General features: G+C 53.6%; 1 protein-coding gene across 5 annotated transcripts; it reads left to right on the forward strand.

Annotated features, from left to right (window-relative positions):
- Positions 1–6,709: 6,709 nt before the first annotated feature.
- On the forward strand, positions 6,710–20,803 carry LRFN1 (leucine rich repeat and fibronectin type III domain containing 1). 5 transcript variants are annotated; one of them, XM_055249819.2, is made up of 5 exons: positions 6,710–6,849; positions 9,287–9,319; positions 11,500–11,554; positions 11,822–13,705; positions 19,079–20,803. In XM_055249819.2, exons 4-5 carry the CDS (start codon positions 12,216–12,218, stop codon positions 19,986–19,988), a joined length of 2,400 nt encoding a protein of 799 aa, XP_055105794.1. In that variant the 5' UTR covers positions 6,710–6,849; positions 9,287–9,319; positions 11,500–11,554; positions 11,822–12,215; the 3' UTR covers positions 19,989–20,803. The 5 variants fall into 5 exon arrangements, with proteins under 5 accessions (XP_055105794.1, XP_055105798.1, XP_055105795.1 ...); XM_055249823.2 differs by having other exon boundaries at positions 12,263–13,705; XM_055249820.2 differs by having other exon boundaries at positions 6,840–7,152.
- The last annotated feature ends 5,589 nt before the right edge of the window (positions 20,804–26,392 follow it).

Here is a 26,392-nt window from a genome sequence, read left to right on the forward strand (position 1 = left end):
GGAAGGGCCTGAAGGATTTCCTTGGAGGGTGGGGGACGGATGGGCGAGGCCTAGGTCTCCTGGAGGTATTGGGGGAATATCTGGATCTACAGAGCGGTCACTCCCAAGGGGAACAAGGACCCCTGAGAATAAAGGAGGCAAAGTGCCCGTTTCCTCCCCCACTCCCCACCTCTGGAGGGTAGGAGTCATCACCGAATGCGACTTTTCTCAGCTGAGCCCTTAGATAAGAAGAATTTAAAGGCCGAAGAAGTTTGAACGTAATTGCTTCAGGATCTCAGGAGCTGCTAGGGGGTGGATGGTTTGTACGGTCAGGTAGGCCTGAGGACCAGGGCTGGGGAAGGTGAAGTCGATCCTGGGCCCTCAGTGGACTCCCAGGGGTGTGAGATTGAGGAGACAGGGAAGGGACACCTGCCCCCATCTGAAGATTCTTCTTTTCTTTTTTCTGGCATCTCTGGACATCGAACTTTCTCAGGCTTTCTGTGTCTGTCTCTGAGGGACATTGATTAAGCACTCACAGTGTACTGGGCTCTGAGAATTCCGAGATGGGCAGGTCTTCACAGAGATGAATCACACCCTTTCTGTCTCTCTGCTTCTCTTCCATGTTTCTAATTGTTCCCCTCTCTGTCCCCGGTTTCAGGGACGTGGGAAGTCCCTCCCCCCACCTCTTTTCAGGTTCCCGGTAGAGAGGTGGCTGTTGCCATGGTAACAAAGACATCGTGACCTTGGGCCTGGGCCGCCCGTTCCCCAACCTTGGTGTTCCTGGGGGTAGGGTCCAAAGATCCCAGCTCCAAGCCCTCCCAGCCTTATCCCCTTACCACCCCACTCTACCCTATCTCCTGCCCGCTCACCCCCAATCAGGGCAAGTCCTTTACATGAGGGATTTGGGATAGAATCACTCTACACTGGTCCATAGAGAAAATTCACCCTGCCCTAAATTCTCTGGAGGGTTAGGTTGAGCTCCTCTGCTCTCCACTAGTGCTGTTTTCCTGTCCCTATCTCTCTGTCCCTCCCTCTGATCACAGGCCCAGTCCCTGAAGGCAGGAGATGGAGGAGGAGGAGGACTGGAGACAAGAGGGGTCATTCAATTAAATGGACAAGGAACTCCTGGCCTGCAGAGGTCAGAGAGGCAGAGGGACTCATCCAAGGTCATGCACTTACATGATCAAATGAATACTAATAGCTGACCCTCCTCTTGAGGGCTTCCTATGTACCAGGTACTTCTACAAGCATTTTATAGGCATTAGCTCATTTAATTCTTGCAATACCTCGTGAAAAAGGTACTATTATTCTCTCCAACTTAAAGACGATAAAAACCTGAGGCATAGAAGCCAAAGGCACCTGTGGTCTGTACAGTTAGAACTCTTTAACCCCAGGCTATCTTGGGGTCAATGGCCACACCCTCTCTTAGGCAAGACATTTAGGGAACCACCTCCTCCTCCTCCTCCCTCCCCCCTCCCCCTCCCCCTCCCCCCTCCCCCTCCCCCCTCCCCCCTCCCCCTCCTCCTCCTCTTCCTCCTTGGTGGTACTCCCACACTCCATAGTGGAACTTCTGTTTCATCCAGGCTTGTGATTACAAACGGCCCAATCAGAAAGAGCCATGCACAGGGACTTGCCCAATCAGGAGCAAAGCATGGGAAAGCAGGGGCCAATCAGAAAGGGTGGCTCACAGGCACAGTCCAATGCAGAGGGAGTATAGCTGGGGCTTGCGGAAGGACCAATCAGAGAGGCCAGAACAGACTTCACCATCTAATGAGGAGTCAGCACAATGGGACGTGTCTTCGGGTTTGGGGAGATTCCCTGGAGAGGCAGTACAAACTGGGGACCGCCTCCTCTAGTTCCACCAACCTATCCTATAAACGCCCACAGATCCAAGCTCCCTAAGTTTTGAGTCGGTGCCCTAGACTTGGGGGACTTCCTAACCTTGAAAGGGCCGGAATGGGCCCTGCATAGCTCTAAAAGGCTGGAGTTTTCGCTTTGGGGCAGGGCCTAAGAGTCTGGGGGTGGGGCCTAGGCTTGGGGCGGGGCCAGAAGAATGGGATTGGTAGAGGGTCTGTATTTGGTTTGGGGCAGGAATTAGGGCTCCAGGGAAACAATTAAGATGTCTAGTTCAACCTGTTGCCCGTTTTTCAGGCCAACTCACACATTCCCTTACTTTATGGGACATTCTCCAGCTGCTGGTTATACCCTTTTCTTCTAGGGAACCTGGGCTAAGAGGTCGTATTTATTCCTTCCTGTGGTCCCCGAACTGAGTCTGGAGCCAGACTAGCTCCCCAGTCCTCTCCCAGGACGCATTTGAGAACACATCTTGGGCCAGGCACGGTGGCTCACGCCTGTAATCCCAGAGGATCACCTAAGATCAGGAGTTTGAGACCAGCCTGGTCAACATGGTGAAACCCCATCTCTACTAAAAATACAAAAAATAGCTGGGCGTGGTGGTACGTGCCTGTAATCCCAGCTACTCGGGAGGCTGAGGCGGGAGAATTCACTTGAGCCGGAGAGGCAGAGGTTGCAGTGAGCCGAGATTGCTCCATTGCACTCCAGCCTGGGCAACAAGAGCAAAACTCCGTCTCCAAAATAAATAAATAAATAAATAAATAAATAGAACACATGTTGTCTAAGTGCAGTGGCTCACGCCTTGTAATCCCTACATTTTGGGGGGCTGAGGCTGGAAATCTTAGAGGCCGGGAGTCTGCCACCAGCCTGGACAACATAATGAGACCGCTTTTCTACAAAAAATAAAAAATTAGCTGGGTGTGGGGGTGCGTGCCTCTAGTTGGGAGGCTGAAGTGGGAGGATCACCTGAGCCTGGGGAGGTCGAGGCTGCAGTGAGCCATGATCACGCCACTGCACTCCAGCCTGGGTGACACAGGGAGACCCTGTCTTTAAGAAAAGCACATTTACTGAGTTCCTGGGTGGCAGTCACTATTCTGGGCACTGGAGGATGTTGGTGTCTGTGCCAGTTCCCTTGGGAGGCTTACATTTCAATGACTAGACACTAAATAAATAACAATAAATAGGTAAACAAGTAAACAAAATAAGAGGGTGACAAGAGCCAGGTGAAGTGGTTCACGCCTGTAATCTCAGCACTTTGGGAGGCCAAGGCAGGAGGATGGCTAGAGCTCAGGAGTTCAAGACCAACCTGGGCAACACAGCAAGACCTCATCTCTTTTTTCCTTTTAAAATAAAAATAAGAGAGTGATAAGTACTATAAGGGAAATAAATAAGGTGATGTGCCAGATAGAAATGGTGGCACCTGGTGGGGCTGTTTGTTGCCGCCAGAAGAGTCCTGCTTCCCCACTCCCTAACATTTACTATGAAACATTTCAAACATGCAGCCAAGTTGAAATAATTATATATATTATATATATAATATACATATTATGTATATATATATAAAAGTTTATTAGAGATGGGGTCTTGCTATGTTGCCCGGCTGGTCTTGAACTCCTGGGCTCAACTGATCCTCCCTCCTCAGCCTCCCAAAATGCTGAGATTGCAGATGTGAGCCACCACGCCCAGCCTAAGTTGAATAATAATTTTATAGTGAACACTCATATATCCATCACCTAGATGCCACCACTGACACGTCAATGTATTACTTCATCATATATCCATCCAGCAACGCTTCTTCCTCCTCCTTCTCCTCCTCTTCCTCTTCTTCTTCCTCCTCCTCCTTCTTCTTCTTCCTCTTCCTTTCTTCTCTTTTCTTTTCTCTTCTTCCTCCTCCTCCCCCTCCTCCTCCTCCCCCTCCTCCTCCTCCTCCTTCTTCTTCTTATTCTTATTCTTATTCTTCTTCCTCCTTTCTTCTCTCCTTCTCCTTCTTCTTCTATTTCAAAGTTACGTCAGAACGCTGGTTGGAGGCCCAGGTAGAGATGGTGTGTATAAATTGGGGATGGAGAAGGAAGGTCTCTCTGAAGGGATTACATTTAAGACCATCATGAAAAGAAAGAACCAGCAGCCATGGAAAGGGGAGAAGAGTGCATATGCTCAGGGGCTGCTGCTGTTGGCTGGTGTGTTGGAGGAATAGGAAAGTCATTGTAGAAGCTGAACAAAGGGTCGGATGCGGTAGTTCACACCTGTAATCCCAGCACTTTGGGAGACTGAGGTGGGTGGATCACTTGAGGTCAGGAGTTTGAGACCAGCCTGACCAACATGGCAAAACCCCGTCTCTACTGAAAATACAAAAATTAGCCGGGCGTGGTGGTGGGCGCCTGTGGTCCCAGCTACTCAGGCTGAGGTGGGAGAATCGCTTGAGCCTGGGAGGCAGAGGTTGCAGTGAGTTGAGATCATGCCACTGCACTGCAGCCTGGGTGACAGAGTGAGGCCCTGTCTCGAAAAAGAAAAGAAAAGCCATCGTTAAAACTGAAAGAGGGACCAGGAGTGGTGGTGCACGCCTGTAAACCCAGCACTTTGGGAGGCTGAGGCAGGAGGATCACTTGAGCCCAGGAGTTCAAGACCAGCCTGGGCAACATAGTGAGACCCCCCCCCCCCCCCATTTCTAAAAAAAAAAGAAGAAGCTGGAAGAGAAGAGGAGAGTGGTTGGAAATAGGGTCAGCTGGGGCCAGAGCTCACAGGGCCAGACTGGCTCTATGAATAAGGCATATCTCCCTCGGTTTCAGCTTCTTTCTTCTTCCATCTCTGTTTCTCTTATTATTATCTTTTTTTTTCTCTCCCTCTCTTTTCTACTCCTGTCCAGCCCAGGCCTACCCTCACCCTCTTTCCCCATCACCCCTACCCTGTTCTGCCACATACTACCTGTGTGACCTTGGGCAAGTGATCAAACCTCTCTGTGCCTCTATTTCCCTTGTCCATAAAATGGGGATGGTAATAGGACCTCTTCATTTGGCTGTTGTGAAGACTGAATGAAGTAATAGATGTGAAACCCTTAGAATCATTTCTGGCACATAAATAGTGCTGTATATGTGTTCACTTGTGTTGTTGTTGTTATTCCTACCCCCACGCTCCAGCAGGGAGCACTAGCAACCACGGTGGGAGGTGGGGATGCTGCCTGGGTGGTGGCAATGAAGGGTGGAGTCTGGAGAATAGGGGGATTGTGAGTGTCCCCAGGGACATCTCAGAGTTGTGCGTGGGGTTAAGGTTCACTGGAAGGAGTTATCTCCAGAGCTGAGCTTGATCTGGGGGATAGGGCGGGCTTCATGTAAATAATTTAGGCCAGGCACAGTGGCTCATGACCACCGTGGTCAGGAGTTCAAGACCAGCCTGGGCAACATAGCGAGACTCCATTTATAAAAAAACTAAAACAAAACCAAAAACAAAATAGCTACTGAGGAGGCTGAGATGGGAGGAACACTTGAGCCCAGGAGGTCCAGGCTGCAGTGAGCTGTGATCACGCCAGTGCACTCCTGCCTGGGTGACGGAGTGAGACTCTGACTCAAAAACAAATAAAAAGAAAGAAAGAAAGAAAAATTAGACTGGGTGCGGAGGCTCATGCCTGTAATCCCAGCACTTTGGGAGGCTGAGGCGGGCGGATCACTTGAGGCCAAGAGTTCGAGACCAGCCTGGCCAACATGATAAAACCCTGTCTCCACTAAAAATACAAAAAGTAGCCAGGCATGGTGGGACATGCCTGTAGTCCCAGCTACTCGGGAGGCTGAGGCAGGAGAATTGCTTGAACCTGGGAGGCAGAGGTTGCGGTGAGCGGAGACCATGCCAGTGCACTCCAGCCTCGGCAACAGAGCAAGACTCTGTCTCAAAAAAAAAAAAAAAAAAAAAAAAGAAAAAAAGAGAAAGAAAAAAATTACCCGGGCATGGTGGCACACACCTGTAATCCCAGCTACTAGGGAGGCTGAGGCAGGAGAATTGCTTGAACCTGGGAGGTGGAGGTTGCAGTGAGCCGAGATCGTTTAAGGGTTTCCCATGGGGATGAGACATTTTAGGGCCCCTTAGAAGTTAGGCATGGTTTGGAGCTCATATTGGGGATAAGGGAATGGGTTAGGGTCCTTGAGGGTAGAAGGACATGGCTGGGGGTCCCCAAGAAGGAGTGGAATATGGTTTGTGGTTCTGGTGCTGTAGAATGTGGTTTGGGTCCCCAAAGGGAGTCAGGCACCATCTGGGATTTGGCTGACATATGGTCTGAAGTCTCCCCCGATGTTAGGATATGATTTGGGGTCCCTGAGGGAAGGGGTGTGGTCTGGGGGTCCATCTGAATGTTGGGATATGATTTAGGGTTGCTGGTGGGGTGGTCTGGATCCCCTTGGATGCTGGGATATGATCTGGGATTCTTCTGGGTTTGGGGGCATGGTCTGGGGTTCCTGACAGTGTGTGGGTCATAGTCTGAGGTCAAGCAGGAGAGCAGGGCATGATTTGTGGTCCTGGGTGGCCCTAGAACATCGCCTGGGTTCTCAAAAGAGGTGAGGCCTGATCTGAGGTCCCCATGGGTATTAGGACGTGATCGGAGGTCTCTGTAGGGAGATCCGGGGATCGGAGGTCTCTGTAGGGAGATCCGGGGTCCCCAGGCCAGTTGGGGCGTGGTCTGGGGGGGTCTCCGGGGAGGCCGGCGGGGCTGGGGGTGGGGCTGGGGAAGGGTCGGGGGCGGGCCCGCGGCGGCTCCGCAGTGGAGAGGGGTCTGCGGCGGGTTCGGGGCGGGGATCCCGGGTGTGCGACCGCCCCGCCCGGCCGCCCCCACCAGTCGGCGCCCCCTCCCCCCTTGCGGCGGCGGTGGTGGCGGGCGGCGCGGAGGGCGGAGCTCGGCGGCGGCTCGGGAGGGAGGGCGGGAGGCGGGAGGGAGGCGGCCCCGCGGCACCGCGCCCCCTCCCCCGGCCCTCCCCCCACCATGGCGCGGAGCGAGGCGGCGGCGGCGGGGCCGGGCCCGGGGCCCCCCCGGGCTGGGTGAGCGCGGCCCGCAGCGGCCCGGGAGCGGCGGGCGGGGGCGCGGGTGTGTGCGCGGGTGTGAGCGTGCGAGCGTGCGAGTGTGTGTCCGCGGCGCTGCGGCGGGGCCGGCGTGCGCCCGCGCGGCCCTGTGTGTGCCCGGCGCCGGCGTGTGCGGCGCCCTGCCCGTGTGGCCATCGGGTGTGCGCGGGGTGTCGAGCCCGGCCGGCGTGTCCGGCTGTGCACGCGTGTCCCCCCGAGCGGCCGCCCCTCCGGCTGTGTGTCTGGGCGCTGTCGGGCGCCCATCGGAGGGGCTGTGTGCAGGTGTGTGTGTGCGTGGGTTGTGTGCCCAGGTGTGGGTCCCCCCCAAGCCCCTGTGCGCGCGCGACTAGCTGCTCTGGGTGTTTGTGTCCGGGTTGGATGTCCATCCCCGGGTCTGTGGAGCCGGGTGTGCCCGCTCGGATGTCCATTTGTGTGTGTGTGTGTGTGTGTCTGCTGGTTGTATGTCTCCGAGGGTGTGTATCTGTGAGTCCACGGCAGGTTGCCGGCTTGGGGGCTGAGGCTGGGCGCCTTGTGGGTTCAGGCCTCGGTGTGGATTTGGGGGGAGGGGAGTTCGCCGCTCCCTCGGTCCATGTCAACTGGGGGGTCCTTAGCGGTCCTGGGGGAAGCGGCCATGTCTTCCCCTTCCTGGTGGTTGCGGGGGGGGATGGGCGGCCAGGAGGTGGACAGATGGAGGGGGGATGAGAGGCCGAGAAATGGACAGATGGGCCCTGAGGTGGGGGTTGGGGGGCGAAGACCCGGCCCTTCCCCACCCACTCCACCCTAATTCCCCCACCGGCCAGACATCTGCAGATGGAGCCAGAGTTACCTCCATCCTGATGGCCAGGCTGGGGGACCTTCGGGGCTGCTGGTAGGAGGATCTCCTTGAAATGGTGATCTAGGACTCAAACCCCCAAATCCTCTTGAGTTTCCACCTGCTGAACTCTGACCTCTGGCCTGGCTTGTGCCCTGGTTTTTTGGGAGTGTGGAGGGGAGGATGCTGAATGTGCTGCAGGGATGTTAGGATTTCTTGGGCCTGGGAAGTAGGTGGGGTGGTGGGGGGGTGCCTCAGGGCTGGGAGGGATGTGTGTCCAAGACTGTGTGAATGTGAATCCGGGCCTGTCTACTGACTGTGCTACTGTGGTTCAGTATTTTCTATGCATTTGTAAGTGTGTAAATCACAGGACTGTTGTGTGAGCATGTGTCTGTTATGAGTGAACATCTTGGCGTGTCTGCAAAGGTGGATCTTTTTGTGCCTGTGTGCGTGTTCCAGTGTGGATCAGCCTCGTATCTGTATGCTTGTGGTTGTGTGTGTGTGTGTGTGTGTGTGTGTGTGTGTGTGAGGTATGTATCTGTTGGCGTGGTGCTGTATCAACTTTGCAAGATGTGTGAAGTTGTATGAGTGTGTCTGGGCATTTAAGTGTGCACTTGTGTATCTTTGCACAGGTGTGTGTGTGTTTGTTAGATGTGTGTGTCCCTGTGTGCTGGTGAGTGTGCAAGGTAGATCTGTTGTAAATGCATGCACCTGGTTGTCTGTTAGGGGGCACATGAGTTTTTCTGTTGTATCTGTGCATTTGTGTGTGTGAACGTGCATGGCAGAGTCAGTGTTGTACGTGTGTTGCTGCATGCAGGTGTGTCAACCTTGAGGGTATGTATCCATCTGTGTTGTGAGTCTGTTTGTGTTTTGGTGTTGGTCTCTGGGGAGTGGGGTTGTATATGTTCAGACATGTATGTGAAGGACACACGTGTCTGTGCCCTGGCACAAGGCTGTCCCTACTTCTGGGTTCAGTGGGTTTGAGGCCCATGTGGCATGACCTCTGGTATGCTGGGGTCCCGCCTGGGGTCCCTGGACACAGTGTGTCCATATGCCAGGCCAAGTGCCCATAGAGGGCAGCGGGCACACAGATCATGTTGCTATGTTCATAGAAATCCAGATGTAGAGACTGGGGTTGTGGGCTTGTGTGGGTTCTGACATGGCCACTACATGTTGGTGTGGGCAATAGTATCATGGCAAGGATGGGAAACTTTGGCTCTTCCCCAGCTCTTGGTACCGTTCAGGACTCTGAAGTTGAGGGGCTGGGATGTAAACTCTTGGGTTCTAAAGGAGGGCCAGGGGTCTGGTCTGGAGTCTTGGGTCAGAGGGAAGAGGGGCCTGGGGTTATTGGCTCCTGAAACTCCAGAGGACAAAGGGCTAAAGTTCTCAACTCCTGGGCTTTGGAGGGTGAACAGCCCTGAGGCCTAATCTAGGATTCCAGAGAGGACTTCTGGGTTCCTGTGAGACTATGCCAAACCCGCCACAGGAGGACTGAGAGCGTGATCACACCAGGGACTTCCTTGGCTGGGATGGTCTCCAAGGCAGGATCTGGTGCCCAGAGAAGAGCCAGAATGATGCTAACAAGGTGGTTCTGTTCCTTTGCAGGTGCTGGCCCAGGCCCTGACTCCCTGAAGAGAGGTGAGTAGAGCTGTAAGGCTTCAGAGAGAGAAAGACATGTGGGGTGATGGGGCTTGCTGTCAGCCAGCTGGGGGTCTGGAACCCTGCCTCTCATGGATTTCAGTTCAGGGGATGACAGTTTCCTGAAGGACCAGATGCCCACCACTCTGTCCAAGGCTGGGGAGTGGTGACAAGGTCAGGAACATCAAAGTTGGGTGAGGGCTTGTGGTGGCCAGGTGGCTCTGGGGAGCAGGTGGGGGTTTCAGGCCAAGAGACATTCATTCTCAGGATGGTTAAGGTGGTTGGGAAAGCAAGGTTTCCTCAGGATATCAGTAAAGGATACAAGAATATGTCAAGATATGAAATGACCCCTGCGTTTAGAGGGTTGAATGAATGTGTTTTCCCATTTTGTATGTGCGTGTGCATGGGTGTGGGAAGATCTCCTGATAGCCTGGCCTGCTGGTGGCTGAGAAAGCTGGAGAAGGTAATAAATTAATAATAATAATAGTAATAATAATAATGATAATAGCAGCAGCTCACATGTATATAGTGTTTACTTTGTCAGGAACTATTCTAAGCATGTCATAAAATATTATCTCATTAAATCCTCATAGCAACCTTATGAGGTAGGTGCCATTATTATTCCCATTTGACAGATGAGCACACCGAGGCACAGAGAGGGGAAGTCACTTGATTAAAGTCACACGGTGGGGAGGTGAGGTCTGAACCCAGGCAGTAGGGCGGATTCTGTCCTGCAGTGCTGCACCACTCTCCATAAATGTTAGCTATTTCCATTGCTATTATTATTCCCTCCATTTGAGTCCTACCCTAGCTGTCGGAGGCGAGGCTCTGGACTTCTGTTTCATAGACTGGGGTTCTGAGCCCTGGAGACCCCACAGCCAAGCAGGTGCAGACTCAGGCTCCTAATTCTGGAGTCCCCCTTTCTAGGCCAGGGTTTCCAGTACATTGTAGAGTAGTGATCTAGAGGGAGTGAAGGACAGATTTGGGGTAAACTCAGAGATGGTAGGACACCCCGATCTGGCCTCTTTTTCCGCCTTCAGCCGGGTCGTTGTCTCCCTTACTCCCTGTCTCTATCCTCCTCTGTCTTTGTTTCTCTAATACTGTCTCTATTTTTCTCTCCATCTCTGTGTCTCTCTCTTTTCTGTGTCTCATTCTTCACTCTCAGTTTTCTGTCTGTTCACCTTCCTTTCAGACTCATTATCTTTTTGTCTCTCTGTTTCTCTCCAAATCTGTCTCTCTCTCTTTGCCAGTCCACTTCTCCCTCCCCCTGGTCTCTCCCTGTCTCTCTTCACCTCTCTCTCTGACTTTCCTGGTCTCAGTCCCGGGCCCCCTCCCCACTGGCAGGAAGATCAAAGCCACCTAAGGCCATAGCCCCAAACACAGATTCCCGGGAGGTAGGCCAGCAGGGGCTAGGGTACAGGGCAGGGTGGGGTGAAAACAGTTTCAGGGACGCCCCCTTCCCATCCTTTCCTCTTCACCCCCCGCCCACCCTGTGTTGTGATGGGAACTGACATGTCGTGGGCTGCAGCCGCCGCAGGGGGAATCCCTGCCGGAAGGTTTTGCCTGGAGCAGAGACATAGTGTGAGTGTGCGAGTGTGTGAGTGTGTGTGTGTGTGTGTGTTGTGTACCCAAAGATGTGAGCATGAAAGTCTGCCCTGCTTGGGAGCTCAACTGAGCCCAGGATGAAACCAGACCTCAGAGAAGGACTTCCTGAGGCTGAACTGGAAGACTCTGATGTGTTTTTCTCAGTCCCTCCCACTTTCACACTCTCCCTGCCAATGCCAGAGGCGGGAGGGGGGAAACCCTTAACATTTATTGAGTACTTACTGTATGCCAGGCATATTCGGTGGTACATGAATGAAGATGGTACAATTATCATCCCAATTTACAGATTAAGAAATTATAGCCTAGCTAGGGGAAATCACTGGCTTGGGGGTCACAGACCTAGCAAAAGGGGAACCAGGATTTGAACCTGAGTCTGTTTGATTTCAAAGTACTTACTCTCAATAATAGGGCACTGTTCTATGCCTGGTACATATTAAACACTTGATGATCATGGTGATGATTGCTAACATGTAATAAGCATATTTAATATGCCTGGCACCATTCTAAGTATGCTATGTTCATCAATCCATTTAATCCTCACAGAAGTAAGGCCTGTTTCTATCTCCCTTTTACAGATGAAGAAACCGAGAATCAGAGAGGTTCAGATACTTGCTGGAGGTCACACAGCTAGTAAGTATCAGAGCTGGGATTTGAAGCTAGGGAGTATGGCTTGGACAGCCAGGGCCTTAAACCATGGTTAACAGTGAGTTTTTTAGAATTTTTAGTGGGTACTGGAGGGCCCAGGTTGGGCCAGGTGTCACCCCTCTGGTTGGGAGATCATGATAGGTTTGGGAGCTACTACAGGAGGGGCAGAGGTGAGGGTGGGACACACAAGTAGGGGCAGGGGTATTCTATCAACCAGTGTAGAAATATTTTTATTTTTATTTATTTTTTAAGATGGAGTCTTGCTCTGTCGCCCAGACTGGAGTGCAATGGTGTGATCTCGGCTCACTGCAACCTCCACCTCCCGGTTCAAGCGATTCTCGTGCTTCAGCCTCTCAAGTAGCTGGGATTACAGGCGCCCACCACCACGCCCAGCTAATTTTTGTATTTTTAGTAGAGACGGGGTTTCGCCATGTTGGCCAGGCTGGTCTTGAACTCCTGACCTCAGGTGATCCGCCTGCCTCGGCCTCCCAAAGTGCTGGGATTACAGGCGTGAGCCACTGTGCCCAGCGTGGAAATGTTGTAATCTGTTGTTAATAGTTGATAGTGGCTTCCTCTCACCATCCTGTGGAACCCAGCTGTAGGCGGTAGGGGAGGGATCCAGGTCTGACTCGTAGCAGGACATCCCATGGCGGCCAAGTTCCACGCCTGGGTAACCGGCTCCTTCCCCGGCAGGTCTCACCTCCCACCCCTCCTGCCTTCCCACTGCACCATGGCTCCAGGACCCTTCTCCTCGGCTCTCTTCTCGCCGCCGCCCGCTGCCCTGCCCTTTCTGCTGCTGCTCTGGGCGGGGGCATCTCGTGGCCAGCCCTGCCCCGGCCGCTGCATCTGCCAGAACGTGGCGCCCACATTGACCATGCTGTGCGCCAAAACCGGCTTGCTCTTTGTGCCGCCCGCCATCGACCGGCGCGTGGTGGAGCTGCGGCTCACCGACAACTTCATCGCGGCCGTGCGCCGCCGAGACTTCGCCAACATGACCAGCCTGGTGCACCTCACTCTCTCCCGGAACACCATCGGCCAGGTGGCAGCTGGCGCCTTCGCCGACCTGCGTGCCCTCCGGGCCCTGCACCTGGACAGCAACCGCCTGGCGGAGGTGCGCGGCGACCAGCTCCGCGGTCTGGGCAACCTCCGCCACCTGATCCTTGGAAACAACCAGATCCGCCGGGTGGAGTCGGCGGCCTTCGATGCCTTCCTGTCCACCGTGGAGGACCTGGATCTGTCCTACAACAACCTAGAGGCCCTGCCGTGGGAGGCGGTGGGCCAGATGGTGAACCTAAACACCCTCACGCTGGACCACAACCTCATCGACCACATCGCGGAGGGGACCTTCGTGCAACTTCACAAGCTGGTCCGCCTGGACATGACCTCCAACCGCCTGCATAAACTCCCGCCCGACGGGCTCTTCCTGAGGTCGCAGGGCACCGGGCCCAAGCCGCCCACCCCGCTGACCGTCAGCTTCGGCGGCAACCCCCTGCACTGCAACTGCGAGCTGCTCTGGCTGCGGCGGCTGACCCGCGAGGACGACTTAGAGACCTGCGCCACGCCCGAACACCTCACCGACCGCTACTTCTGGTCCATCCCCGAGGAGGAGTTCCTGTGTGAGCCCCCGCTGATCACACGGCAGGCGGGGGGCCGGGCCCTGGTGGTGGAAGGCCAGGCGGTGAGCCTGCGCTGCCGAGCGGTGGGTGACCCTGAGCCGGTGGTGCACTGGGTGGCACCTGATGGGCGGCTGCTGGGGAACTCCAGCCGGACCCGGGTCCGGGGGGACGGGACGCTGGATGTGACCATCACCACCTTGAGGGACAGTGGCACCTTCACTTGTATCGCCTCCAATGCCGCTGGGGAAGCGACGGCGCCCGTGGAGGTGTGCGTGGTACCTCTGCCTCTGATGGCACCCCCGCCGGCTGCCCCGCCACCTCTCACCGAGCCCGGCTCCTCTGACATCGCCACGCCGGGCAGACCAGGTGCCAACGATTCTGCGGCTGAGCGTCGGCTCGTGGCAGCCGAGCTCACCTCGAACTCCGTGCTCATCCGCTGGCCAGCCCAGAGGCCTGTGCCCGGAATACGCATGTACCAGGTTCAGTACAACAGTTCCGTTGATGACTCCCTCGTCTACAGGTGGGTGCGGGTGTTGCAGTCCCAGGGCCTCCTCCCAAGCCCAGGGGGACCCTCCCTCCCACCTGCCCATTCCCTTGGCCTTCTTGCTCAGCGAGGGTTCTAGATGGCTGTGAGAGTTGTTTCCGCCCTCCTTTGCCCTGTTTCCTCTCTCTGTTTCTCACTGTCTCTGTTTTTCATGCTTATAGAAAATATTCGCTGAGCACCTACATGAACTCGACCAGGGCTGGGCACTGGAGTTCTAACAATGACTGAGCTCAGCATGAACCCTGCCCTCATGGGGCTCATGGTCGATATCACTGCTCCCCAAAACAATCTGATTGTGCACCTCTTCAGTTAAACATTTTGGAGCGTGAAATACACACACACATTTACAGTGACATTTATTTGTTTGTTTTGAGACTGAGCCTTACTCTGTTGCCCAGGCTGGAGTGCAGTGGCATGAACTCAGCTCACTGAAACCCTCCGCCTCCTGGGTTCAAGCGAATCTCGCCCCTCAGCCTCCCAAGTAGCTGGGATTACAGGTACCCACCAACACGCCCAGCTAAGTTTTGTATTTTTAGTAGAGATAGGATTTCACCATGTTGGGCAGGCTGGTCTTGAACTCCTGACCTCAAGTGATCCACCTGCCTTGGCCTAAATTGCTGGGATTACAGGTGTGAGCCACAGTGTCCAGCCTACAGTGACATTTATATTTATAAATTATATACCAGTACGACTGAACCAACACATTGGGTACATTACAGAAACAGAAAACAAAACGTATGAGAAAAATATGTTATTTCCACCCTCCCTTGGGTTTGAAGCCATTGCCCTGGTGTGGACAGACCATATGGTGTCAACAGACATTTTAAAAAAGAGTTATTTTCTCCCATGGCCTCCTTATTTCTCCTTTCACCTCTCTGTCTGTCTCTGCCTTCTCTGCCCTCATTAGGCACAGAGCCCCTGCTTTGTGCAAACTCCTGAGCTGGGTGCTGGGGACACAGGGAAACCACCCAGTCCCTGTCCTCAGGGAACTCATAGCCCAGTAGGTCGTGGCCCATAGTACACTATGAGTTACAGTCCTGGCCTTGCCGTGTCTCCATCTCAGTCGTTTTTTTTTTTTTTTTTTTTTTTTGGCAGGGTCTTGCTCTGTCACCCCAGGCTGGAGTGCAGTGGTATGATCATAGCTCACTGCAGCCTCAAACTTTTGGGCTCCAAGCAATCCTCCTACCTCCTGAGAGTAGCTGGGACTATAGGTGTGCACCACCACACTGGGCTAATTTAAAAAATGTTTTAGTAGAGATGAGGTCTTGCTATATTGTCCAGCCAGGTCTTGAACTCCTGGGCTAAAGTGATCCTCCTGCCTTGGCCTCCCAAAGTGCTGGGATTACAGATGTGAGCCACTGCACCTGGCCCATCCTGGCAGTTTTTTAGTATGGCTCTCTGCCACGGAATTGGCACACAGTGGGCACTTGAGAAATGGTAGTTTGCCACATGGATGTCTCTCCTTCTAGCTCTGCCTCCCTCATGCGCATTGTAGAGCACCAGTTAAATACTTCAGTCATCTGCTTGGCTTCACCTGGAGATGCCAGAGGGGCTGGAGCTGTTTCCCTACGTGTGGAGAGCCCCAGCTCCTGGCTGTCAGATCTTCACTGAGAAACCTGCCTCTTGGCCTCCATCTCTACATTTCCAGTGTTTTCTTGGCCATAGGCCTGGCACATAGTAGGTGCTTTCCCAGTGTTGGTTGAATGAAAAAAATGCCTCTTGGCCGGGCGCGATGGCTCATGCCTATAATCCCAGCACTTTGGGAGGCTGAGGTGGGTGGATCACTTGAGGTCAGGAGTTTGAGACCAGCCTGGCCAACATGGCGAAACCCTGTCTCTACTGAAAATACAAAAATTAGGCAGATGTGGTGGCACGTGCCTGTAATCCCAGCTGCTCAGGAAGCTGAGGCAGGAGAATCGCTTGAACCTGGGAGGTGGAGGTTGTAGTGAGTGGAGATCGTGCCATTGGACTCCAGCCTGGGTGACAGAGCGAGACTCCCTCTGGAAAAAAAAAAAAAAGCCTCCCTTTTCTTTTGTCTCTGTCTTCCTCATTTCCCTCTCTTTTTGATTCTGATCCCAAACACTGAGTAGATGCCTACTGTTTGCCCATCTTGTGCTGTGCCCTGGGCCTACTGAGATAGGTTAGATCCTGGCCCAGCCTTACAAACATGAGGACAAACAAGTGAACAAAACACAAACCTTCACAACGAACTTCCAAGCTTGCTACTTCATTTGATCTTCCCAGCTCCGCTATGAAGGCGTGATGACTCTCTCTCCATTTCACAGACAGAAAAACTGAGGTTTAGTGGGGGATGTCACTTGCCCAAGGTCACACAGAAAGTAGCAAAGCTGTCCTTTTTACACTGACACACATTTGTTGGGCACCCACTGCTTGGAAGGGAGATGGATAATATATTTCTGTAAATAATTCTTAGCTTCTGTGACTCTCCACTTCTCTGTCCCTCTCTTTCCTTTGCTCTGACCCATGGCCACCACATGGTGGGGTGGGGGAGTTTCACAAGCCCCCAGACCCTGCATGGATGCAGATGTTGATGGCCCCCTGTCCCCAGCTGGGCAACAGACCCTGGGACTCTTCTCTTCCCTGCAGGGCCCCAGTTCCAGTTCTCCAACCCCCATTGCAGATTCCTATGCTATGGTGCCGCAGGGGTTAACTTCCCCACACTGTCATGGGAGGAGGTGACAGCCAACCAGAAGCCTGCTTAGCTGCTTGCTTTGATTCTGCAGCCAATTAGAGACACTTGGGCTGAAGCTTTCTTAAGGAGCCAGCCTCTGTCCTTGAAAAGGGGTGGGGGAAGCCCCTAGCAACTGGCTATTTAGGGGAAGGAGCAAGTGGAATCCAGGGCTCTGGAGAGGAGAGATGAAGAGAGGAGGAGGAAGGCTTAAAGCCAGGGCGGCTGAGGGTGGCTGGGGTGGGTGGCAGTGGTCTCTGAAATGGCAGTCAGGGGTGGGTAGAGTGGAGCTGGAGAAGTGGGTGGACCTTTATGAAGGGGCGGGGCCCTGATTGGAAGTCTTTTGGTGGGAGGGTGGCTCTTGGTAGTGGGAGAACCTCCTGGAGGTGGGATGACAGAGGTGGAGCTTCAGGGCCAGAAAGTGGCTCTGCTGGAGGGGAAGCGGAAGCATCGGAGAGATAAGCAGGCCTTTGGAGGTGGGGATGTGGCTTGTCAGAGGGGGTGGAGCTTGTTCTGCATGGTCCCACGAAGAGGAAGGGGCGGTCCTTGTCTCCCGGGACCCACCAAGAGTCTTTGCTGGAGAAGAGAGCTTGTGAGGTTGCATCCTGGCCATGCCAATCAATGTGGAATGGGCAGTCCAGGTTTAGCTGAGGCTGGACATGGCCCACAGTGTGGAAAGGATGTACTCAACAGAAGAGGGCCAAGGCCTAGCAGGAATGGCCCTCCAGAGGGGTAGATCTTATAGATGGGAGGAATGCAATGGGCTGGACAGTGTGAGCCACAGCAAGGGTTACTGGCCAACACGAGGTGGGATGCAAGCTAATGATGATATCATTAAGTGCCAGGTCCTGGCTATGTTAACTCATTCATTCCTCACACCATCTCTATGATGTAGGAGTTATTATCATCCCCATTTGGAGAAAATGAGACACAGGGAAGTTAAGAAACTTGGTGAAGTTCGCTGGGCGTGGTGGTTCATGACTGTAATCCCAGCACTTTGGGAGATCGAGGAGGATGGATCACCTGAGGTCAGGAGTTCGAGACCAGCTTGGCCAACATGGCGAAAACCTGTCTCTACTAAAAATACAAAAATTAGCCAGACATGGTGGTGGGTGCCTGTAATCTCAGCTGCCCGGGAGGCTGAGGCAGGAGAATCGCTTGAACCCTGGAGGGAGAGATTGCAGTGAGCTGAGATCGCATCATTGTACTCCAGCCTGGGTGACACAGCGAGATTCTGTCTCAAACAAAACAAAATGAAACAAAAGAGAAACTTGCCTAAGGTCACAGAGCTATCAAGTGGCAGAGGAGAGACTCAAACCCGGGCAATCTGGCCCCCAGACTTTGTCATCTTAACCACTTCTCTACACTAGCCTTCATTCGAGGGGAGGGGCCTACAGCAAGAAAGGAGTATGGTGTGTGCTTGGCTACATTTGACCCCTTTATGGAAGAAACTTACCTGGTAGTGTGATTTGGTGACTTCTGGTGGCACATGAACATATGAGGTTTTTGCCTTTAATATCTGGACAAGGAGCAGGGCCTGCAGTCTGGATGTGGCCTATACACAGTAGGGGAACCATCCCTAGTGGGCCATTGTGGGGTGTGCCTGGAAGCCACAGTTCATTTGGTTGGCGAATGGCCTGTAGCAACATCAGGGAACATGTAGTTAAGGGACTTGGAAACTGTGCCAGGACATAGACAAAGCTAGATGGTTTTTTTTTTTTTTTTTTTGGTTGGTTGGTTTGTTTTTTGAGACAGAGTCTCGGTCTTGTAGCCCAGGCTAGAGTGCAATGGTGTGGTCTCGGCTCACTGCAACCTCCACCTCCCGGGTTCAAGCAATTCTCCTGCCTCAGCCTCCTGAGTAGCTGGGATTACAGGTGCCTGCCACCACGCCTGGCTAATTTTTGTATTTTTAATAGATACAGGGTTACCATGTTGGCCAGGCCGGTCTTGAACGCCTAACCTCAGGTGATCCACCCTTCTTAGCCTCCCAAAGTGCTGGGATTACAGGCGTGAGCCACTGCAGCCGGCCAAAGCTAGATGTTTTACCCAAAGGTGCTGCATGCAGATGAGGGGGAGTGACCTGCATCATGGTTTTCCCTGAAAGGCAGGAATATGTATAAAAGAGGAACTAGAAGAGCATCCATTGTTCCAGTAAGAATATGACAGGCGCTGTGAGTTGACCTTAGTGTCCACCTGAGTGGGGGATGGGGCATGCAGAAAAGGGGAGGTGGCCAGTAGCGTTGGCCCAGTTTTGGGGTAGAAATGCCTAGATGAAGGACCTTGAATGGCAGTTGTCCTAGCAAGAGTGAGACATAGCTAGGGAGCATGTCCCTTGAGGGCAGGGCTTAAAAGCCATAGCACTTCTCCCCTGCAGGGGCCGGGATACGCAGAGGAGGTAATATGAAATATAGATATATTGTCTCAGTGGGTGATGGGACACAGCCAGGAGGTGGGTCTGAGGGCGGGGCATACAGATGAGGGGTCCTGAAAGGGTGGGAATATGTTGATGGAGGCGGGGCTTGAATTGCTGCTGTTGTCTCAGTAGCGGGTGAGACTTGGATAGCAGGGTTTAGTCCCCACTGTTCACCATGGGCGGGGCATAAAGCGAAGGGGCGCAGTTCGGGGGACTAACCCCGCCCTGACCCCGCCCCCTCCTGCAGGATGATCCCGTCCACCAGTCAGACCTTCCTGGTGAATGACCTGGCGGCGGGCCGTGCCTACGACTTGTGCGTGCTGGCTGTCTACGACGACGGGGCCACCGCGCTGCCGGCAACGCGAGTGGTGGGCTGTGTGCAGTTCACCACCGCTGGGGATCCGGCGCCCTGCCGCCCGCTGAGGGCCCATTTCTTGGGCGGCACCATGATCATCGCCATCGGGGGCGTCATCGTCGCCTCGGTCCTCGTCTTCATCGTTCTGCTCATGATCCGCTACAAGGTGTATGGCGACGGGGACAGCCGCCGCGTCAAGGGCTCCAGGTCGCCCCCGCGGGTCAGCCACGTGTGCTCGCAGACCAACGGCGCAGGCACAGGCGCGGCGCAGGCCCCGGCCCTGCCAGCCCAGGACCGCTACGAGGCGCTGCGCGAGGTGGAGTCCCAGGCTGCCCCCGCTGTCGCCGTCGAGGCCAAGGCCATGGCGGCCGAGACGGCATCCGCGGAGCCGGAGGCGGTCCTTGGACGTTCTCTGGGCGGCTCGGCCACCTCGCTGTGCCTGCTGCCATCCGAGGAAACTTCCGGGGAGGAGTCTCGGGCCGCGGTGGGCCCTCGAAGGAGCCGATCCGGCGCCCTGGAGCCACCAACCTCGGCGCCCCCTACTCTAGCTCTGGTTCCTGGGGGAGCCGCGGCCCGGCCGAGGCCGCAGCAGCGCTATTCGTTCGACGGGGACTACGGGGCACTATTCCAGAGCCACAGTTACCCGCGCCGCGCCCGGCGGACAAAGCGCCACCGGTCCACGCCGCACCTGGACGGGGCTGGAGGGGGCGCGGCCGGGGAGGATGGAGACCTGGGGCTGAGCTCCGCCAGGGCGCGCCTGGCCTTCACCAGCACCGAGTGGATGCTGGAGAGTACCGTGTGAGCGGCGGGCGGGCCCCGGGACGCCTGGGTGCCGCAGACCAAACGCCCAGCCGCACGGACGCTGGGGCGCGACTGGGAGAAAGCGCAGCGCCAAGACATTGGACCGGAGTTGAGACGCACCCTTGTCCCCGGGAGGGGGCGGGACAGCCTCGGGCTGCGGCTCGAGGCCACGCCCCCGTGCCCAGGGCAGGGTTCGGGGACCGGCTGCCGGCCTCCCTTCCCCTACGGACTCCTCGACCCCCCTCCTACCCCTCCCCCCGCGCGCTCGCGGACCTCGCTGGAGCCGGTGCCTTACACAGCGAAGCGCGGGGAGGGGCAGGGCCCCCCGACACTGCAGCACTGAGACACGAGCCCCCTCCCCCAGCCCGTCACCCAGGGCCGGGGCGAGGGGCCCATTTCTTGTATCTGGCTGGGCTAGATCCTATTCTGTCCCGCGGCGGCCTCCAAAGCCTCCCACCCCACCCCACGCACATTCCTGGTCCGGTCGGGTCTGGCTTGGGGTCCCCCTTTCTCTGTTTCCCTCGTTTGTCTCTATCCTGCCCTCTTGTCGTCTCTCTGTCGTGCCCGTCTTTCCCTATTTGCCTCTCCTTTCTCTCTGTCCTGTCGTCTCTTCTCCCTCGGCCCTCCCTGGTTTTGTCTAGTCTCCCTGTCTCTCCTGATTTCTTCTCTTTACTCATTCTCCCGGGCAGGTCCCACTGGAAGGACCAGACTCTCCCAAATAAATCCCCACATGAACAAAATCCAAAACCAAATCCCCCTCCCTACCGGAGCCGGGACCCTCCGCCGCAGCAGAATTAAACTTTTTTCTGTGTCTGAGGCCCTGCTGACCTGTGCGTGTGTGTGTGTGTGTGTGTGTGTGTGTGTATGTTGGGGGAGGGTGACCTAGATTGCAGCATAAGGACTCTAAGTGAGACTGAAGGAAGATGACTAACTGGGGCCGGGGGAGACCGGCAGACAGGCTTTTATCCTCTGAGAGAGTTAGAAGTGGGGAATAATCACAAAAATAAAATGATCGTAATAGCTAACACTTAGTGAATACTTACTATGTACCAAGCACTTAAGTCATTTAATTCTCACAACACTAGGACATCGGTATTATTATCCTGTTTTCCAGATGAGGGAATTTCGGACCAGAAAAGTTAAATAACTGGCCCAAGGTGGTAAAACTGGGATTTAAAAAGGCAGGCAGGCCAACTTCTGAGTCTCTACTGTAGGGTTGAAAAGACAGCTTCCCCTTCACTCCCTGAAATTTCACTGGAATGGGCTGACAATAGATTAACAAGAGAAAAGGCATATGGGGGATATTTAACATGCACTGAGAAAATCACAGGAAAGTGATTACCCAATAACCCAGTGAAGTTTAGATGCTTATATACCTTTCTTCACAGGGAAAGGGCAGATGGGGAAAGAAAGGCAGTTTTGAGGGGTAATAAATGATTTTGGGGAAAATAAATGGATCCAGGAGATAGAAATTAGCTTGTAAATGTCTCTGGAATTTGAGCCTGACAGACAGATAATTTCTTGTGACAAAGTCCGTCCAGGTGTAGACATTTCTCTGTCTTTTTTTCCTGTTAATGAAATGTCAGGGAGAGGACAGAAGGCACTTGTGTTCTTTTTGGTCTTTAGGCAGATAAGAAGACATAGGAGGAAAGCCTCTTCCAGCATCTGTGGATCTCTAAGTGCCTTTAATTTAAAATAATCAGCATACCAGGGTGCCATATTTTGGGGTGATATTCCCTGAACTCCTTTAATACTCTTAACTAGAGCACTCTACTGCTGAGCGGTTATTGAATATTCATTCCACCCTCTGAGACCTCACAACTCAGTGGGGTAGGGTAGATCTATCCTTGGTCCCATTTTACAGACAAGAACCTGAACCACAGAGAGATGAAGTCACTTGCCCTAGTCCCTCCATCCCCCCAGTTAATAAATAGCGGAGCTGCAAGTTTGATTGTACTCCTGCACTATGCTGCCTCTGGGGTCTGTGTCTGGAAGCTGGGGTATGGCCCCCATGAGCTTAGCTGAGCTTGGATATCCACAGCCAGCCTGGTGAGCTCATGGACAAGAGCTCTTGTGTCGCTCCTCCTGGAATCTGAGGGACCCTGGCGGAGGGCATGGAGGATGGTGTGGGGAGAGGAGTTTCTCAGGTGAGGCTGAGGGATGTGGCTGGGGAAGGAAAGCTGGTTGGGGAGAGGAGAGGGACAGACATTCCAGCCCTTGCAGGGGCCCTGCAGTGATAACGCCTTCCTGATCCTGGGGAAGAAGGAGGAAGGCTTCTTGCCAGCCAGGGGCCCCCTGAGGCCAGGGGAGGAGGAGAGAAAGACAGAAATAGAAACGGAGCAGGAGGGAGGGGGATGGATCTAGGCAGACAAGGTGGGAGGCAGCTAGGACAGAGGCACCAGAGAATCACAGGCCAGGAGGCTTCCTCACCCAGGAGCCCAACCACCCTCATTCGTGTCAGTCATGACGACTCCTAGGTACTGAGGGCTTTTCACAAGCCAGGCGCAGTGCTCCCAAACCCTCCCTGATGCACGGATAAACAGCATGCAATGGCACATAATGCTCAGGAAATGGAGTTACTCCAGTAATAAGCATGACTGCATTTAAAGCCTGCACAGGTATATGCAGTGTGTGCACACAATTTTCAAGATGAGGAAACTGAAGCTCAGAGAGGTTAAGGAGCACCTCCAAGATCGCACAGCCAGTTAACAGCAGAGCCATGATTGGACAGCTGACTGCCTCCAACCTGCACACACAACCGTCAGGAATCTTGTCTCTAATTCACTTGCTAAAGCATTATTGAGCATGTATTATGTAACTGGTCCTATGTAGGGGCTATGGCAGTGAACAAAATAGATGAAACAAAACAAGAAAGCCCTGCTCCGTGGTGCCTATATTCTAGAGGGAGGAGAAATAAACAAATAAGCAATTAAATGAGTCCAGGAGGTTGAGGCTGCAATGAGCCCTGATCGCACCACTGCACTCCAGCCTGTGTGGCAGAGTGAGACCCAGAAAACAAACAAACAAAAACGAGTAAATGATGCATGTCCAGTGGTAAATAAATGCTATGCAAAGAATGAAAACAGGATGATGGCATAGAGAATGACTTTGAGGCCTACTTTAGATGGGAAGGTCAGGGAGGGTGATGATGGAGCTAAATAAATGCATTGTGAGAAAAGCAGGGAAAAAGCATTCCAGGCAAAGGGAACGGCATGTGCAAAGGCCCTTAGGAAGTAGTGTGCTTGATGTGTTGGAGGCAGTGTGTCTGGACTGAAGTGGGGAGAGTGAGAGGAGAGTAGGTGGGAGAAGCAAGCAGGTTCTACAGAACCTTGTGAGGTGTGGTCAAAAGTTAACATTTTATTCTTTGGGGCTGTGGGAAGCCAATGAAGGGTCTTTACCTGGGGTGGTATGTGGTCTGATTTCTATGGAGACCCCAGCTTCGGGGTGAGGTATGCCTACCTTCAAAACAGAATTGGGGCCGGGCACAGTGACTGACACGTAATCCCAGCACTTTGGGAGGCCAAGGTGGGAGGATCGCTTGAGTCCAGGAGTTCAAGACCAGCCTGGGAAACATAGTGAGACCCTGTCTCTATTTTAAAAAAAAAATTAAAGGCCAGGTGCGGTGACTCATGCCTGTAATCCCAGCACTTTGGGAGGCCAAGGTGGGCGGATCGCCTGAGGTCAGGAGTTCGAGACCAGGCTGGCCAACATGGTGAAACCTCGTCTGTACTAAAAATACAAAAATTAGCCGGGCGTGGTGGCTCGTGCCTGTAATCCCAGGTACTCAGGTGGCTGAGGCAGGAGAATTGCTTGAACCCAGGAGGCAGAGGTTGCAGTGAGCCAAGGTCTCGCTACTGCACTTCAGCCTGGGCGACAGAGCAAGACGCCATCTCAAAAAAAAAAGAAAAAAAAAAAAGAAAAAAGAAAAAAAGATGCAGGGAGAGTAGGGAACAGAGAATTCGAGAGTTCACCTTTGTATAATCCAGCAGTCCCCAAGCGTGGCTCTGAGCTGCCCCCGTGTCCCCCATGCGCAGTCCAGGACCCTGCTTGCTGCCCCATCTCATTCCCCAGCCAACACCTCTCCACCCCAAGTCTCCTCGGATCACCCTAGGGCAACAGCCTCCCTTTTGGAGTCTGCAGCTTGGGGCCTGCCCTCCCTCCACGACCAGCCACCTGCGAAGACACAGGCACTTTTCTGTTCGTAACTGTGGTCCCACAAGTGGGGTAGTGAAGGGAGCCCTGACCCACTTCTCAGTGTTGCATGGTGAGGATGTGCAGGAACTCCCAGGCCCGATGCCAGGATTCGAATCCTGCCTCTATCACTTTCTGGCTCTGTGACCTCAGGTTGACATCTTTGTTCCTGTCTCTCATCTGTGAAACAGGCCAAGAGCTGCGATCACAAATTCCCAATGTGGTGGCTTGAAACAGCAGCCATGTATTCTCTCAGTTCTGTTTTTTTTTTTTTGGTTTTTTTTTTTTTTTTTTTTTTTGAGAACGAGTCTCACTCTGTTGCCCAGGCTGGAGTGCAGTGGTGCGATCTCGGCTCACTGCAATCTCTGCCTCCCAGGTTCAAGCGATTCTCCTGCCTCCGCCTCCTGAGTAGCTGGGATTACAGGTGCCCACCACCACACCCGGCTAATTTTTGTGTTTTTAGTAGAGACAGGTTTTCACCATGTTGGCCAGGCTGGTTTCGAACTCCTGGCCTCAAGTGATCCACCTGCCTCGGCCTCCCAAAGTGCTGGGATTACAGGCATCAGCCTCCATGCCTGGTATATTTTCTCTGTTCTGGAAGCCGAAGTCTGAAGTGCAGGTGTGGACAGGGCTCTCCTCCCTCTGAAGCCTTCAGGGCAGAATGCTTCCTGGCCCCTTCTGGCTTCTCCTGGAAGGCCCCTGGCTTTTCCTGACTCATGGCTGCTTCTCCGTGTGCCCCAAATCTCTGCTTTTTTCTAAAGGACACTTTTCAGTAGATTAGAGCCCACCCAGATACACCAGGGTGACCTCATTTCCAGATCCTTAACTCAGGACACATCTGCAAAGACCCTTTTTCCAAATAAGGCCACACTCACAGATTTTCCGTGGACCTATCTTTTTTTGGGGGTGGGGGGAACCTTTTCCTTGGGGGGCGGTAACCACTACAGGAGTTAAACGGGGCAAAACTAGGAGCTTAGCAAAGCCCCTGAACACAGCCAGACTTTGATCAATGGTTTTTGTTTTTGAGATGGAGTTTCGCTCTTGTTGCCCAGGCTGGTGTGCAATGGCACGATCTCGGCTCACTGCAACCTCCACCTCCCAGGTTCAAGCGGTTCTCCTGCCTCAGCCTCCTAAGTAGCTGGGATTACAAGCGCCCGCCACCATGCCCAGCTAATTTTTCTATTTTTAGTAGAGACGGGGTTTCACCATGTTGGCCAGGCTTGTCTGGAACTCCTCAACTCAGGTGATCCACCCACCTCGGCCTCCCAAAGTGCTGGGATTACAGGCGTGAGCCACGGTGCCTGGCCCATTCTCCCGTTCTCAATCCTGGCTGTATGTTAGGATCACCTGGGTTATTTTTATATTAAACACCTGTGACCAGGCCCCAAGCCACACAAAAGGGAGTTCCCCTTTGCTTAGAGAACCAAGCCTCAGTGTGGCCTTCAAGGCCTTCATTTCTCCCAAGATCTGCGGTTCATTCATTCTTTCCCTCACCCCTCTCCCTCCCCAGTGGCAGCCATGCTAATAAGCAAATCAGTCTCCTAACCTTGCAAAATGAAGACCATTGTTTTATATCCATAATTTGCTATTTATACATCCAGCCTTGTATTATTAATCTTATTATTGTTTTTCTTACCTGCTGGCTGCACAGGAATTTTGCGGGTGCACCCCTTCTGTTTAGCCACCCACTCCCCTGGGGCGGACATGCCCCCGCCTCCAGCTCCACCCCACAAATAATGCTACAGTGAACGTCCTCATCGACTCTTCCTCAGGTCCAGAGAGTTCTTTGGGAAGTCACCCAGGTGTGACTATTGGAATCATTGGGAGATACATATGTGCAACACTTGACTAAGCCGGATCTGTTTTTATCAGACTCATGGTGTAAAACGCCACCGCACGGTTTGAATGTGCATGTCTCTGATGACTAACGAGTTTAAGCAGCTGCGAACACCCTTACTGGGCTTTGAGTTCTTTCTTCTCTAAATTGCCTGTTCATATCCTTTGCCCATTGTCCTGTTACGGCTGGTCTCTTCTTGTTAAGAAGATATCTTATCAGTGTTAGACTTTGCAAATATTTTCCCCCATTCTGATACCTATTACAAATGACAATTATTATTATTTTTTTGAAATGGAGTTTTGCTCTTGTTGCCCAGGCTGGAGTGCAGTGGCATGATCTCAGCTCACTACAACCTCCAACTCCCGGGTTCAAGCAAT

This window comes from Symphalangus syndactylus, chromosome 17 (assembly GCF_028878055.3).
Source record: "Symphalangus syndactylus isolate Jambi chromosome 17, NHGRI_mSymSyn1-v2.1_pri, whole genome shotgun sequence".
Lineage (NCBI taxonomy): Eukaryota > Metazoa > Chordata > Mammalia > Primates > Hylobatidae > Symphalangus > Symphalangus syndactylus.

Coding starts and splice junctions, on each gene's coding strand:
- LRFN1 (XM_055249819.2), top strand. CDS start 12,216: ATGGCGGCCAAGTTCCACGCCTGGGTAACCGGCTCCTTCCCCGGCAGG. Junction 13,706..19,078: donor GATGACTCCCTCGTCTACAG/GTGGGTGCGGGT, acceptor CCCCTCCTGCAG/GATGATCCCGTCCACCAGTC.